Below are 17,928 nucleotides of genomic sequence, written 5' to 3' on the forward strand. Positions count from 1 at the left end.
TGTTAAGTCATATTTTAATCATATATACTAAAGAAAAAGGAGTTGCACCAAAGGTCAATGTCACAAAAATCATATTAAATTGAAATTTATCTTTTACTTACTGTCGTATTAATACAGAAATTACCACCTAGGTGAACTGTAAGTGTAAGATAACGAGCTCGAGCAACTTTCCTAATCCATTTTGTTTTGTAGAAGTGTACATGTCAATATTTAGTCGAATGAATTGCATAATTGGAAATTTTATCACCACCCTGATTTAATGCAGAGCGCAAACATTTTGAAATGTTTTTACTATACTATTAACCATTTGCTATATTTCTGAAGTACTTTTTTCCGTCACCCTTGTGGCGCAGTGGTTAGAACATTTGCTCTAGAGTCGCAGCATAACGAGTTGATCCTTACGTCGCGGGTTCGAATCCACTGTGAAACATGGAGATTGGTCCTCCGGATGAGACCGTATATACCGAGGCCTTGTGTCGCAGTATATGCTGACACGAAAAGGATCCCTCACTGCCCAAAGGTCGTAAGTGCCGAGTACAGGTCTAAATTTGCAGCCCTCCATCTGCAAGTGTTGGTGTCTCAACACGAGTGAAAAATTCTCGAAAGAGACGTTAAACAAACAATCAATTTTTTTTCCAAAGATGCTTCTGGACATTCGACATACTATCGAAAAAAAAAAAAAAAAAACAAAATTAAATTGTCAATGTGAGACCTGTTTCAATTACAATCATGCATGGAGCTCATCCTAAAAATATGCTATCCTTCGTGACTCCAGAATCTCAAGCGCATCTTTAATAAATACCTGTCATATGTCCTTGTCACGGACTTCTGGAACTAACATTTTATAATCCTCTTAACATTCAGGGCTCGGAGAAAAGAGACATCGAAACGATAGTCGCTTTAAGTATGATTAAAAGGGCTGGGACACAGATTTGAAGTTCATAATTTTTAAAATTTCCAATACAATATCATGATTTATACGTTGCTAGAACATTTCACATCGAAATATATTGAAAGTGTGTTTAGAAACCTTTTTTTTATCTTAAAATTATTATAACTACGAATTTCGGGACGTGGTTGATTGACACATTCTTGCAGTTTCACAAAGTAAACTTTATCCATGATACTTAAAAAAAGTAGAAATTTTGCTGAGTTTTAATGAAAATATGAAAACTACAATCCAGAAAATTCAGAGTAGAAATGCGAGAAAGCAAAACCAACTCACCAGTATTGTTAATCCGTGCTAAGTGATGTGTGCAGACTAAACAATTTGAACACAGCCTGTAAACCGTTAACATTAACAATAATAGAGCTCGTGCTCTGTTTACATACACAAATGTTTGACGTGATTTTTTGAAGAATGCCGTTGTCATTGAATTCTTAGAATGTCCATTTAAGTTCAAATCATTAAACTTCAGTTTATTTTTTAAAACAATAAACATTTAAAATTGTAACCAATGCAACTGTGTCTAGGCCCCTTTAAGGCTGACAAGTTTTGAATAAATGTGCTCGTTTCCAAAGACAACATTGATAGTTTAGTTCTATGCAAAAAGATAGAATTGATGTTCTTGAAAATAACAATGCGCTGATGGTAGTCAATTTCACAAAATATGTTTGCATAGAGGTTTGTTTTCCAGTGATGCAGTTCCATCAACCATCAGGATAAAATCTACTCAATTACAGATATATCAAAGAGAATGTTCAATAACCAAGGCCTCAGTATTAACAACTTGAATTTTGGATGTCCTTGCACGGACTTTAAACTTCGCACAAGAAAACAATAATGACTTCGTTATTTTTACTCGTATGCTGGATCATTACTGTTTAAATATCTTTAACAATAAATAGTTGACTTTTATGAGGCAATTGTATTCTTTAACAACTACTTAATTTCATTTAATGACTCCCATTTCCATAATGGCCATGCCTTCACAATTAAAACAAATAAATCAATCTATTTGTCTCCAACTGCATCAAAAAATCCGTTAATTTTCCACTTAATGTTAGAAAATCAGAAAATCGATCTGAACAAGTCCCAGGACAATAAAAGTTTGGAAATGCTTAGGTTAAATCAAAGAGGCCGATTAGTATGAAAACCTCCCGTGAGTTATATTGATTGCATGCATGAAAACTATTGAAATCGATGTCTAAATTTACCTGGATGTCCCTGTGTTGATGCAGGACCATGCCATCATGAGGTCAACCAAACCAATCAAAATCAGACAAAAAATATCACATTAAAAATATTCCAATGTTACATGAATATCATGAATAAAATCCAATGGCTACTTATAGGGAGTCCTTCATTTGTTACTAAGTTCTAGTACATGTATGTACGAGTTGCACTCTGCAGAATTTAACTTTCTGTTATCGCCTCGAGAATCACAGGAATGAATTATGCATCACTGATTGCCATTCACCATTAGCGATAACAATATCATTTGATGTCACCTAGATAATCCAAATGAGTTTCATCTCGATGGCAACTGTAATAAGTCAAAGCCGAAAACTGCATATCAGTGTCTTCATCTTCTAGCGGTGAAGCTTACCAAATCAAGCCAGAAGACTCAAAGAGACACATTTTTCCTTCATGAAGACAAATCCTTTTTTTCCAAATCAATATGCAATCTTACACCATTCAAATTAAACTTTCGGCTAAGTTACTAAGCCTTTCCTGTGGGTAAGAATTAATAGCATGTCCTAAACACAGCCTGCTGTCTTAAACTTTAATGACAAGTCAAATCCAATTAATATTTCTCATCGATTTCTTTATTTGAAGAGAAATGAAATCCGGATGGTAATGCATTGTTATGTTTCAACAGTGACGAAGAGCATTCCATTTCATAGGAAGAGACAACGTATCTTCCTGACCACTGTGCAAAGTATCGAACAAAAATAACAGGCAGTGGTTTCAACCAGATAGTAAATCCCATATTACGTGATTTATGCATGATATTTAGCATTAACAAAATTACTGCCAGAACATCGGCATATCGGCTCCTGAAAGAAGAATATTAAAATTCCCAAACCTGCCACAATTTATCTAAATTTCCTTTTTCTCAACAGTCACTATAATTTTTTTCTATTCCTTCTCCATCTCAAAAAGTCAATAAAACGCCAACGTCCAGAAAAAGTTTCCCTATGACGGGGTAAACATAAGTCAAATTTCTTTTCATATCCACCTAAGGTTGATGTTGGAGATAATGTTCATTTTTCCGAGCTATTTCTAAAATAAAAAGGCCTCCAAACACTATCAACTGTACATAATCCCCAACACAGCTTATTGATCAGTGTCCTCTCTCCTTCAATCTTTGTATAGATTGTAACATTCGATAGTTAACCCCCAAAGAATATAAAGACAGCATTAGCGACAATATAAAGAGAAGAAATCAAACTGATAAAAGAAAAGAATTGTCTGCCCTACGGCAATTCCCTTGAACGAAAACATACAGCGACATCCATCTTTCATCCTTCTTCATCAATATTTTTGTCAATAAATGTGTAGTTTTATTATCAAAGCATGTGTATTTTACATTGCTTTCAATTTTATAGCTAAAGACTGTGAGTCACAGGGTATGTAAAAATGCAACACTAGCACTTCTTTTACACAAGTAAAACCGATGAACGCTGTAAAGATGAAAGAATGACTGCACTTAACAACATACGAAATTTGCGACAAAATCAACTTTCAAAAAGAGCATTTTTCTTTCAATTACAAAGGTGGTCAACATCTAAACTGCCACTTTACGTAATTACAATAAATAAAAGTTTGTGTTTACGAAGTGCGAATCCCTTTTTACAAGCATGGGGTAAACACGAATTACTGAATCTTCATACAATATGAGAACATTCACTTTTTTACTGAACTAAATGTATAGTCAGCGCATGTTTGTCTATTGTTCTTAATTTAATTATGGCAGTTGTATACTTGCTTATATAATTTTAAAAAGTTTAAAGAGAGGAAAATCTTTTCTTCTTATGCAAGAACTTTCTTAATAATTTCCATAACTTGAGGTGCAAGGTAGCGTGCCATGTGCCACAACAACTAACCTTCGAAAATAAAATTATTATACTTCGATCATCTATACCTATAACTGTGTAAACGTGTCCATACCTTTAAAGATATTTTACTTTGTTTTCAAGATAGAAGATCCAATTTGTTTTTCTTCTGGAAAATTGAACGTTTAGATGGGGCAATATTACTTTGATTTTTGTAAGGATAGGAAAATGAAATGATTTGAAGTAAGAAATGCTGTTGATTTCAATCATTATTTTTAATATATATATATATATATATATATATATATATATATATATATATATATTCCCTGTTTCTTTTGTATTGTTAAAGCTGAACACGACTCGTAAATAGGCATACGCCATTTTCGATATTATATCTACGATACATCAACACCTGACTGCTTTATTGTCACGGGTATCGGCGTGGAATGGCGACCCGTGTTCGTGCTGGTTATCTTGCATTACCTTTGTTTACATTTTATTTTAGTTACGTGTATCTATGTTTGTTTGTATACTGCACTGACCTGTACAACTATAATTGTAAGTTTCTTTTGTATTAGACGAGATATTAGTTATTTTTGTCGCTACCGAGTGCTGTATAGCATACGTCCGTCTACACCGGTGTCGACTGATTATACTGAACAGTGTCCAAGTCAGGCCCTTTATATAGGGGTCCTCAGATGTAGCGAGAATCCGAACAAAAATGGCGGACACATTGCATTTACGAATCATGTTCAGCTTTAAGTAAATATAATGATGCTAACCCATATTTCAACAAAAAAGGCGACATGGATGAGTTCTGATATTTTTCTTATTTGTCCAATCATCTTTTAATCTAATTTTCTTTTAATAATCCAAGAGTTCTGCATTTGCCTTTTCCTTACATAAAAGTTATGTAAATAAAACAAATCAAGTGAAACTTAAATTTCCTTTTCAGGATAAAGGACAAAAAGATTTTTCACTACATATTTCTTTTAATACAGTCATGTTTAATCCTTTATATTAGATTAAGGAGCTAAGTTAAATGCAAATGATGCATATACAATATTAAAGAACAGAAGAAATGTTTGCCTCTTCATCATTTTATATAGTGTGAGCATTACCCCATCGCTGTGAATGACCCCTTTATGTCCACTTTACATGATATTTATGCTCCTTTACAACAACAAAAAAATAATAACAACATAATCTCACATTTACAATATACATAAAAACCAGGCAATATCTGCATTTTATTAATAAACAGAAGAGCGTCGACCTCCGAGAGGTTCCTAGATTAAAGTGAATGATCTTCTGCGGCTCATCGTACTTACTTGAATTATGCATGACCACATCAACACCTTGAAAGAGCTAAAGCACAAATATTTTAGTACACTACCTCTCTAACTTTTACAACTTCTCTATAAATATCCAATGAAAAAGATGAACGAACAGTGATCGATCTAAAAAAAAAAAATGACAAAGAATACAATCTGTGGACAGGACATAAAACACGGACCCTCGGAAATTCCAGAGGTGGGATCAGGTGCCCAGGAGGAGTAAGCGTCCCTTGTCGACTTGTCACACCAAATGTGCCTGTATTTAAAAGTTAAATCTTAAATGGAAGATCACAAAAGTATTAATATTGAAAATTTTCGTTACCTATGAGTATTTTATCAATATCATTGAGAAAAGGGAAAGGAAGTAATATTCCACCAAATAAACTTAGATAAATAAGAAGTGAGTCTATGTGCATGGTGGCAGATCGCTTTTTTCTTGTGATAAGATTGCATGTGATATATCATAAGCAGATGAAACAGTTTTACTTGATAAGCCTAACTCCCCTCTCCTCAATAAACTATTCCTAAATTAGAAAATGACAATGTATTATGAGTGATCGTATGTTGTTTTACGTCCCATTCGAGAATTTTTCACTCATAAAGAGAAGTCACCGTATGCCGTTCAATGGCTAATGGTCCAAAATATGCAAGTACATAAAGAAAGATCTATTTCTGAAGATCATAAAACATGTTTTAATTTTTGGATCGTGGGCTGTGCTCATATTTTAATTCTTTGCTGAAGATAGTCAAATACGCATGTTTTCTGCAAAATTCAAGAAATTGCATTTTCTAATAGACTGTTTTCCAATACCTGGATTTTCAAAAGGAAATTTTGTTATAGGAAATGAAAGAACAAAGTCCCTACTTTATTTTGATATATGAAATGGGACAGAGGGTGATAGTCAATTAATTGATATAAGGATAGGGCCATTTTATGCATAAAGTGAACCTAGCTCTATAGACCAATCCTCGGCACTCAGGGCCACTGGGCAGTGAGGGTTCTTTAATGTGCCAACGCCTACCGTGACATGGGACATCGGTTTTTAAGGTCTCATCTTAAAGACCCGTGATTTTCACTTCTAGTCCCCGGCGCTTGGTGAAGGAACAATCACTACCTATATTTAGGTCTTAGGTTTGACGCGGCACGGCTAATATTGTCTAAAGTTGATTTTTGCCTCCCACTTTTCATATCCTTACTATTCAACAGAAGAATTTTCCACCGGGTCATCCATAACCTTCCTGGTGTATATCTATAATCAGTTAACTCTCTCCTTCCTCTCATGCAGTAAAGTTTTGTAGTTATACCGAAGTTGAAATGGTGATCGGAGCCAAATGTTGTATACTTTTTCACTATCACTTAATATAAATGCTAAATAAAATTTATTACTTACTTGTTTTATCACGAATGGATTTGTTTTCCTCTTATTAAAGTATGCAAGTGTGAATTTTATACAGTAAAACTTACTTATAGCGAATTTGGATATAAAGAAAACTCAGCTAAAAGGAAGTTATATTTTTTTTTCTTCTTTCATAACACTTTCTCATGCAAAGAAATTTGGTTGTTTTGAATCGAATAGTGTGATATATTGCAGCTCTATTCAATGTGACTGGTAACCAAGTCTCTGGGATGTCGTTAAAATGCCGTTCTATTTCAATCGTGTTATCAACGTTCACCAGAATCTGCACAGATTTCGACGGCTTCTGGCAGTTCCTATAGCTGCTGATGATTCCTGATAGATGCTAAGGGTTATGTACATAATGTTTTCAGTGCGACGGGAATTCCTTAATAAAAGTCTCTTTAGTGGAAAGAATGGAAAACAATAAATTTGCAGACATACATTTATCCTTAAAGTAATCAAAGAAATTGATATTTTATTAGTTTTCATGACAACAAAAAAGTTCATGTTCCTTATAAAAATTTGAAGACTAACTTCATCAACTTTAAATGGAAAAGGAATAATTTCATTAATACATTTCTTATTATTGTTTGCTTTTTCCAACAATATAGAAATTTGCTTGGAAAAAATGTAAACCTAGGAAATCCATCATTCAAATTATTTTCACTTTAAATAATAAGATACTATATGTACAGACATGAATATATTCATTTGATCTTAACTTTAGGATTTTTTTTTTTAAATTCAAGATGGTTAAAGACATATCAGGTTTTTGACATGATCATCAAGATTTATTTTAAAAAAACTCAAAAGAGGTTTTCATAATTAGAAATACACTTAATATTTATGGAATCATATTAATTAGTGGGGGACAATGTTCGTGGGTAACCACAATTATACTGGTTCCTTGAAAAGTTATTTCGTGGGTAACTCGTATGGAAGATTCTATCACTTGATGCATTGACAAAGTAATTGTTCTTTGGGGTATTAATTCCTTGAAAAGGTCATCCACAAATCCATTGACATTGGTCTCCCACGATTAATGATGATTATGCAGGTGCAGCAGCCCACCTATTGAGTCTGCTGGGAGCATTTTTACTGGAGCTGCTTTAAAATCTATTAGCACATTGTTTTCTACATTATAAAGTACGTTGCCATTAGTACAATAAGTATAACATTGCTTAAAGATACTTAACTGTTCAAATAATGTAAGTAAATTCTTCTACACAATTATCCATTTGAACAAAAGGAAGAAAAACTTCGAAAGTTATAATTCAGGGTGTTTCAACAAACATGCCCCAACTACTTTTGATGTCGATATTTTCGCACAATAATAAAATATTTACAAATCTATAACTTTATTTCATAGCACATTTTCTGGCAATATAATTGTGATGTAAACAATATAAAATAACTTCATTATATTTTTCATATTGAAGTTTTGATTACATCTTCAAAAATCAGGTTGTCAGGTTTTTTCCTCCAAAAATAGATCTATGGATGTTTTGAACTAATCAACACAAACAGAAAATCTCCAATATCACCAAGTCTAGTGCATAAGATTTTGAAAAAAGAAGTACTCACATGAAAACCATCTTTCTAGGAAACAGACTTTTCAAATGATGTCAAAATATATGCCGTACAGGACTTCAGAGACAAAATGAGGATGCTGACTTACAAACATTGCAGCTTTTTCAAACACATAAAAAATGTTGTTAAATTGAAAACTGCTGCTGAAGTTCAAACTTTAAAAATGCCTGTCTTAAAAAATAATTGATTTGGCATCACTTCAACTTTCATATTGATAAAATTGTTTGATAATGTGGTTTTCATTTTTGCAATTTTTTTCTTACATTAATACTGTCCAACTTTATGTTGAAACCGCAAAGTCGGGACATGTTTGCTGAAACACCCTGTACCTCAAAATGCTCACATCTACAAAGATTTTCACCTTCCATTCACGGTAGAAATAAAACATGTAGGAAAATAAGTAAACGAATGTATCGATTTGGGAATTTTACCATAGAGTGCGTTTTCATATCATGTATAATTCCCATTTATCATATCAGTTTCGTCGGATGAGCAAAAGCGCAGTTAATTGATTGTTGTCAAAGGACAATGACATTTTCATGTCATCATCGTTTACCAAGATACTTCTCCTAATTGATCAACTTCTAGATTCGCATTATAAAGGGTAATATGACTCTTTTTAATCATTACTCACCTTGAAAAGTTTCCTCGATGAAGGACGCTCATTTTTTTTTCTAACCAAGAGCACGACAAGAAATCGTAATGCCGATTTTTTGTCTAAGCTTTAGATCGACTGACTATGAAATATCGCAACAGTTGTCTTATCGGAAAAGCAATATGGTCAAATTTCTGCATTGAGATCGATCAACTTTTGAAGAAAAAAAGAACATATGTTCTACTTATGAACTAAGTACATTAAATGTCATCTTCAAAAACCGTAGTGCAATAACATTCTTTAGTTTCTACATCAAGACAATGTCTAATGAGATTACGGTGTAATATATTTATGCATGGCTGTTTGGCCCTTTTAAATATCAAAAGACTTTTATACATAGTATTCAATATCCAGATTATGTCACAAGTACTTATTTATACAAATTCTTACATCATTAAGTAAAATGTTGGGGGTTTTTTTTTTCAAGAAAATAATGTACCAAAATTCGTAATTCATCTTTCTCACAACACCGTCACGGTAAATTTGAAGCCCCTCGACGGTATATGGTGACATCTCTATATAAGTGAAAAATTCTCGAATAGAACGTAAAACAACATACAATCAATCAATCAATCAGTCCTTTTCAAAACAAGATAAATCATACATTGTTTCCGTAAAAGCAAGCTGATATAGATTATAATGGGATTTTTACACAGTGTATCATTAATATCAAGACAAAAATACTCCCGTCAGAAAGCATATCTTAAAATACTGTGGTCATAAGTCTTCTCATTTGCTGTAAGCAGCAAATATAGCTATGTTTTTCTTTCTTTTACTCAAGTGAAATACTATGTTATGAAAGACGAAGATAGCGAACATTAATCAAGCACGAAAGTCTACTGAAACAATACAAATCATCGATTTCCAATGTATCCCCTCATTAATATCTATAGATCAAAGGAAATTAATTGCTCTTTAAACAGACAAATTGCTTTGCCAAATCGGACTGTAGACTTTACTGATAGACATTACAATACGTCAGTATATAACAGTGTATAATGATAGAAGAAAACAATCAAATGAACAATTCAATTCAGTTAGAAACTTCCCTCCACAAATTTAACGAGCTGTTCCAATTTGCTGCAGACAAATGGACTTTTTAATGACATATATGTAATATAAATATCAGATAATTATATAACCCAGTTTTCCTTTTAACGAGGAGAATCCAATTATTTCTTTTCTTTTCACTATCTGCTTTTATTCTTTGTGACACAATGCTTGTACAATGGGTGTGAAGAAATCCAATCTCATGAGAAGGAAACCGGCCTACTGTCCACAATAAATCAGGAAAAAAAAAAGAATCAAATTTCGAAGAATCAACAACAAAATACAATTCAGCCTTGACTTCTATCATAAAATTCACTAATGAATCCGCCGTGACAATCATAAAAATAATAATTACATAAAGATAAAATAAGCCTTTTCTTGTCTAAATTATCATCACTTCTCGCAATTTCTTTAACTAAATCGGAGAGTGAAGACACAAACCTCTTAAATGTAAATCGACTAGTAAGGTAACGTTCTCTTAGAATTTAGAGATGAATGTAAACTTCTGGTCCTCCTTCAGTGATTTGCCTGATTTCTGAACCATAATATATAGTTTGGAGATACTTTGTATCACTTGCATGTCGTTCGGTCAAACTTAAAAAGAATTAAATTATTGTATCGTCTTTAATAGATAAAGATGTGTATCATACCATTTCCATTCACATTTTTATTTTGCATTAAATACAATTATCCGGTGTTAAATAAATATTACTGAAAATATCATTATGCAGTACTCTCTTTAGTCCTTAACAAAACAGTGATCTAACCCTAAGTTTGAGTTGTTTTTTTTTTTTCTATGTGAGGTTCTTTTGGGAGAAATGGTCAATTAGTGTAATGGTTTCATGACAAAACCAATGATAAAGACTTTAAAGATTTCCTTTGCAGATATGATAGAGCCATTAATTTCGAATCAAATTAATTTTATGATATAACTAAGCATTTCTCTATGTTAAAGAGTCGTTTTATATATTCCTTGTTTTGAACAGATAGTAGTACAACTAGAGCTCTCTTTCGCTGCAGAGACATCTTTAAAAAGAGGAGGAGAAATTCTTAATATCTGATGGTGAAATAAACTGAGTACCCTCTACTTTATTTCTAGGAGAATTGTCTGGTCCCATTTTTAAAGTATTTTATCCCGATTTTACCGCTGAGGGAGTTCCTACGTGTAAGATCCTACACATGCAATTCACGAATTTTTATATACATAGAACAAATAACTAGAACTGGCTAACACTGAAACATGTCCATAATCATATTGTACAAATCTCTATTGATCCTTTGCTTTTTTTTACAACATTGGAACTTATACATTTATACATAGGATTTAAACAATGTCTTAAAAAATATCACAGGTTCACTTCCTCGAAACTAGTCCAAAAGAACATAAAATGATGAAAAATCAATCAATCATTTGGCGTGTGATATAATGTTATACACTCTCAGATCAAATGATACTCACTGAATACTATATATTGTCTGATCTTACTATGTTATGTCTGAGGCAATCGATTGTTCCGGAAATGGGCAGGAAATAGGTCAGAAACATTAACAAACAAACTTCTAGCTGCAGAACTGTAGCGTTATGATTTTATATTTTAGTCTTTGACCATAAAGCTACAGATCTCGTAATGCAAATATGGTGCAATTTACGGCGCAAGATTTTTTCTGCGCATGTTTGTCGAGAGTTTCTCTAATTTCCAGCATTGGTCAATCATCTACCTTCACTCCATAATTCTAGACATATTATTTAACCAATCTGCATGTTTTATCCACCTTCTAACCCTTTTCAGTCGTCCATACAGACCAATAAACTCTCGTTTTGAACTTTTTGTCGGATGGCAGAAAATTCCAAACAAGCGAATTTATTGGTCTGTAGTAAAGGGTTGGGAGGTGCATAAAATATATCAATTGGTAATTGGATATATCTGGAATTAGGGATTGGCAAGTGTTGATTGACCAGTGCTGGAAAGTGGAGAAACACATTCCAACCGTGCGCAGAAAATCTTGCGCCGTAAATTGCACAATATTTGCATTAAGGGATCTGTAACGTTATGGTCAAAGACGGATATATAAAACCATAACGCTACAGTTCTGCAGCTACCTAACTTCAAGATGTAGATTTTCTGTTTGGTCTTTTTGATCTTTTGACGAGAGTATAATCAATCACATGCTTGTATTTCAATAGGATAATACAAAAGAGGAGGGCGATAGTGAAGACAAATGTACACATTGAAAGTTTACTGTTACTTTCAGATATATATAATCTTGATGGTGCAAATTTTTAAAAGGTTCCAAAAGTTATTTGGGCATCAAATTTGCCTCTCATTTTCTTTTCAACAGTCCCAACTGATAGAAATTAAAATAATCGGTGACGTTATACCAATTCATTTATTTGTTCAAAAGAATAGTTAAATAGATTACTTAAATAACTAAGAAAACTAGCAAGAGGATCACTTTTTGGGTTTAAGAAAACAAGCATTCACATCAGATTTTTCTATCGATTTTCAAAGTTTTAAGGAAAGAAAGTTTGCTCCAATGCTTTATTTCCCCTCCTTATTCAGATACACAGACTTCTTTAAAAGCTTTCCAAACGAATGATTCCTAAATAGTTTCCAAAGGAATGACAAATGCCTATCCACTTACGAGTACTTTGGTAATGCATATTGCAATCATCTTCAATTTATCTCTCACGTTTCAGTTTCTCTGTGAGGAAGTATTGGATAAAATGCTAGTGCTCCGCCGAGCATTGACATATGGAATCTTTGTCCATCAATTTGACTGTGGGCTAGAGTTATTTTCCTTGTGTATCTGCTATACAACACGTCTACAATGTAAATGGCAATCACACGCTTCTGAGTTCTGATAGAAGCGTTTCAAGTGGTTCATAGTTCGAAATGACTTTTTATTCAGAAAAGCACTGCAATAAAATGCACGTCACCTTGATTTATTTTCTTTCCAACCAGAAAGTATTTTTCTACACACTCGGATAAAAAAAGACACATGGTACTGAAGGTAAAGCTAAGGTATGAGCATCAAATACACGTACACTCCGTCCAAAATAGTTAGAATGGTGATACTACATGCTAGTAAGACCGTCCATATGTATCATTAGTAGACTAGTATACATTAAAGTAGAGGAAATAACTGTTGTGACCGGAGGTCCAAGGTCCTGCGTTATCTTATTTTTTTTTTTAAATCTTTCTTGATTGTTAAAAACACAGAGTAAAAGGCTTAACCTGAATTTCTGCAACTATCGTCTTCTGAATATCAAGTGCAGAAAATATGTAAATCTGGTACTGAAAAGTGATCTTGTATACTGTGGTTTTATTTAATAAAACCATTAATACATATGACAAAAATCAACTAATATAAATTTGGTGCAAATCTTTTATCTAACTGTGATATTTATAAAGGATACAATTTTATTTTTTTAAACAATCATGTGTTCTGTCTTTACAATAAACTCACGAAGAGTCGTCTTGAGTTTTTGCTCTTCACTTTCATTTTCAACCAAAGGTACAGGCCATATTTCTGCATACAAATGTACTTGTACCTTTTGGTTTCTATTGGTCTTTGGAACAATGGATGAAATAAATGAAATAGGTGTTTGCAAATTAGACTTGAATTCTGATCTTCTACCCATTTAAATATAAGTGAATACAGTAAAAAGACATCAGATTTTTTTGGTAGGTTTTTTTTATCGATCAGTTATTAACAATATTTACCGCGCATTATTTGTAATTTTCTCATATAATGTACCGTACTTAGGAGTTTCACATGCTGTATAAAATACACACCAATATGCGCAATTTATCTAGAAACACTTAAAGGCAGAAAATAAACGATAGCATTTATTTTAAAAATCTCATCTACTTATAAGTGTTTCTGGACAAATTACCTTGAGTAGGAAAATCAAAAGTTCATGAGATTTCTTTACTATTATGCACATTTTCGTGCGATTACCTTTAATTCTTAAAACATTCTTAACTGAGAACTTTAGTTAGAGTTGTCTCTCATTGTCTTCATTTGACGGTGCTTTATACAGAATAAAATGACAATTTACGTTTCGTCATTTTCAGCACTATTTTAATTAACTTATGTTATGCATATAAAATCATCAAAGGAAAAATGTTTCAAAGATTAACAATAAAAATTAGCTTTCATGCGAGAATACTCTTTCATACATATTATTTGCTAAATCAAAACAAAAGTGATCTGTTAAATGAAAATATCACATATTTATTTGTCTGTGTGGACAACTTTGTAGTATGCATTTGTCTTCAAAAAATAAATTTATATGAAAATCTCCACAAAATATATATGTACATATACATGTATATCTTTTCATCCTAGTTTACCGTGGTCCTGAGCTTTCACCCATAAGAAAATGTTTGTTTATGTGCTTCCTACCAGAATCTTTCACTTACGTTGGAAAGCCACCAAGTGGAAGCTTAAAGCTGAAAGAAGATGGGTGAACAAGGCGAGCCTATAGTGCCTATAGTGCCTATGGTGCAACAAATATGAAGGTGAAAAATTAAATCTCAAAATTATAACAAAGTTTTCTTTGATTTTTCATCTAACATTAAAGTATACTTGATGTAAAATCTCCACAATCTGCAAAAATCTCACAAAGATTGAAATTATTTGCATATGAAATAGCAAGCACACACTAAAGAGTGCAAAAAGGATCATTTTTTCATACATTAACACAACTTTTCGATATGAGTGGGTCTTCGCTCCATTTTCTGAAAGTTTATCCTCAAAGTGTGCAGAAAAATATACATTTTTTGGTTAACAATAACATGGATCAGATACCCACTATACCTTAAAAATACAACATTCGTATCTTTCCGAGAAATTCTAAAAGTACATTTAGTCAAGGGTCACATCACAAACACGATTTAAATGTCACTATTTACATTATAGGGAGTTGTGTAGTGTAGTGGTTAGCATGTTAGTCTCAAAGGAAAATGATACTCAGGATTTTTATTGCTAGGGTTCGAACCCCACAAATACCACATAATTTTTTTAATAACAGAATATAATTTTCCCGAGAAAATTTTCCTCGAAAAGTTTTGTTTGTTATAATTTCATAAATTTCAATAATGACAACTTTACTCTACATACTAAATTCACAAACTGAGTAAGATTTTATCTGAAGTTATAAGCATTCTGCACACCTTGTTCACCTATCTCCTTTAGACCTGTACTCGGAACTTATGGCCATTTAGTAGTAAGGGATCTTTTTGTGCCAGCACCTACTGTGACAAGGGACCTTTTTTTCAATAGTCTCATCCAGCAACTGGTCTCCACTTCCTACAGTGGGTTTGATCTTGCAATGTTGCGAAGATTATTTACTCTAAAGCATGACCTTCTCACCAATGTGCCATGCTGGCAAAGAAGTTATTAATGTCCAGTATGATCTCTTATTATCATTGTCTGCATAGTTCATAGATAGAAAGTAGATCAGACTCTGAGGTCTTAATTCCGAGTCAGACATATGACTTATTATCACAATTTCTACTTAAGTATTCTAATCCCATCTTTTACATACCAAACTAACATTTAAACTAATTTTTTAAATTCTAACATATTGAAGCAATTCACTATAACTGAGACAAAAGCAATTTCATCTATTGCTCATGTGACTGTGTAGTGTGTGTCATTAGCTATCATTGTAATCTTTGAAGATGATAAAACACCCCACCTAGAGGAGGACATTGCAATTAACCTGCAAGGTATCTGTTTTAGTAATTGACACTAACAATCAACAAAAGCAAAGACTGAAATAATTACTCCATGGCACACAATATCCAGTTTACATGAAAGTGTCAAAACAATGTTATTGGTATTAAATTTCTTGGCATTTAATTGCGGTAATGTCATTGTAATTTTCATTTCAATTTTTACTGAAAAAAAAATTCTCATTTAACTTCCTTTCTTCTAAATAAATGATGAACATCAAGCTTTGGAATATTTTATTCAAAATCAAATGGGAATTTTATTTTATTGTGGGATCCAAACCTGAATATAATATTTATCACATAAGATGACCAAGTATACAAAGTGGAGACCAAGAGACAAAAGTTTTCCCTTGGTATTGCAATTTACATCTTGTGATTTAACCAATATTAAAAAATTGGAAATAAAAGATTATTTTACTCAATCCAACATACAGAAATCAAAATTTTAAGCTAAAATTTATACTGCAACTGAAATGTACAGCAGTATAGAGACTTACAATTAAGGTTAATAAGATAACCTTTAATTTCAACCATATGTTGACATTAGTTTAAGATAAGCAAACTAATGATATTTCCCTATAATTCATCTGAAATGGTTAAGTAAAACAACACGCAATTTCAAATTTTACTTTTAAACAGGTATTTTAAAAGCAATGTATAATTTGAAATTTGAAATTTTCTTGTTTGCATATAGTCAAAATAACAATTTCAAAATGCTGTCAAACTATTGTACATTTTGCTGTATGTACACTTGGACTAATAAAAATATCACACACAGAATACTTAACAGAAATCAGTGAACCTAGCCTCAATACATCATTCAGATTTTGATTGCAGTCATGCAGTTCCACAAAAAAATACAGATTTGTGCAATGGTGGTGGTGGGTGGGTGGGTGGGGGGGGGGGGGGGGGGATAAAAAAATTCCATTTATGAATTATCATTAATCCACATACTTTACTTTTATTGTAATTATACCTTCTACTTTGAATTCACAAAGCATCATACAGAAGTATTACATATCCAATTTCTTTTATGAACCAATTGTAACTCTTTTGAAAAGAAGTGCCATATATACACATAGGAACAACTGTAGTTGTACTTTTTTCCACGTGATTAATTTACGCTATGCATACAAAAACAAATTTTCCACAGAAATTTGTCACAGCATACTTAAATTACATTTAAGACATACCAGCTCATGTAAAAAGGCAAAGAATTCTGGACTGAACAGACATTGTGATTCCACGGAATTATGATGCAGCGAAAAAGTATGTTTAGAGTTATACAAATTACATACAAATACAGTACCTGACACTTTCTCTTCCAAGCATTGGTGAGCCATGCATGGAGGGTCTTGCTTCCCAGGATCGTTTATTTAGCACCCGGACTCCATCAGACTCATCCGAATCGTGAGGCGCCACAGCGGTGTATTTCTGTGCTAGAATGTCTGAGCTGTCTAGTTCATCATCATCATCATCATCTGTCTTCTTGAGGCACCACCCACACAACAATACTGCCACCACCAGCACCACCATTGACCCTAATGCACTGATGATGGCCAGGAAGACCTGTCCCGAGTCCTCCATGTCTATAACAAAACGATAGAATCAATATGATTAATAAAGATAATCTGTTAGTCAACCACACACACTTACTTTATCAAATGGTCTTAATGTAGAAACCACTAAATCTGACAAACTTCATGCATGAAACAAGAGATACGCTACCCACCAAATTTTAAAGATAGCTTTCTTCTGTCACAGTGACTTCATACCTGATTTTTCTTTGTTTAGTATAATATGAACAAGAAATTGATCAAGTTTGGTTAATGTCTCATTTTGGCTGCAAATGGTTCTCAATTTACCTTCTCATTTAGTGTCAGATTTTATAACCTTGAATGATAATGCCCAGTATCTCAATCTGTAGTTAACATCTCAGTTACAACATTCCCTCAGCTACTTTGTATTTATGCATGTACAGTAAAACCTTGTTATCACAAACTCAAGGGGAGAAAGATAAAACTTCAAGACATCCAAGGACTTGAGATAACAAGGGTAAAAAAAAATTAGGAAAAAGCAGTTGGGAATGCCAATGCACGTTACATCAATATTCTTGGTATACAAAATGTCAGTGTTTGAAATAATGAAGTTCA

The 17,928-nt window shown here is 32.8% G+C and overlaps 1 protein-coding gene across 3 annotated transcripts in view; it reads right to left on the reverse strand.

Moving 5' to 3' along the window:
- The window catches only part of LOC133203215 (synaptotagmin-7-like), a 76,637-nt gene extending 59,275 nt beyond the window's left edge, over positions 1-17,362 (reverse strand). Inside the window, exon 1 of one of the 3 annotated variants that reach the window (XM_061339045.1) lies at positions 17,085-17,362. In XM_061339045.1, the coding sequence (XP_061195029.1) occupies positions 17,085-17,362 (278 nt within the window). Of the gene's footprint in view, positions 1-2,157; positions 2,434-17,084 lie in introns of those variants that run through there. The other 2 variants (XM_061339047.1, XM_061339046.1) reach the window with 2 other exon arrangements.
- Between the last annotated feature and the right edge of the window lie 566 nt (positions 17,363-17,928).

The sequence above is a fragment of the Saccostrea echinata genome, unplaced genomic scaffold (genome assembly GCF_033153115.1).
Source record: "Saccostrea echinata isolate AGI-Se365-2 ecotype Australia unplaced genomic scaffold, CSIRO_AGI_Sech_v1 ptg000049l, whole genome shotgun sequence".
In the NCBI taxonomy this organism is placed as follows: Eukaryota; Metazoa; Mollusca; class Bivalvia; order Ostreida; family Ostreidae; genus Saccostrea; species Saccostrea echinata.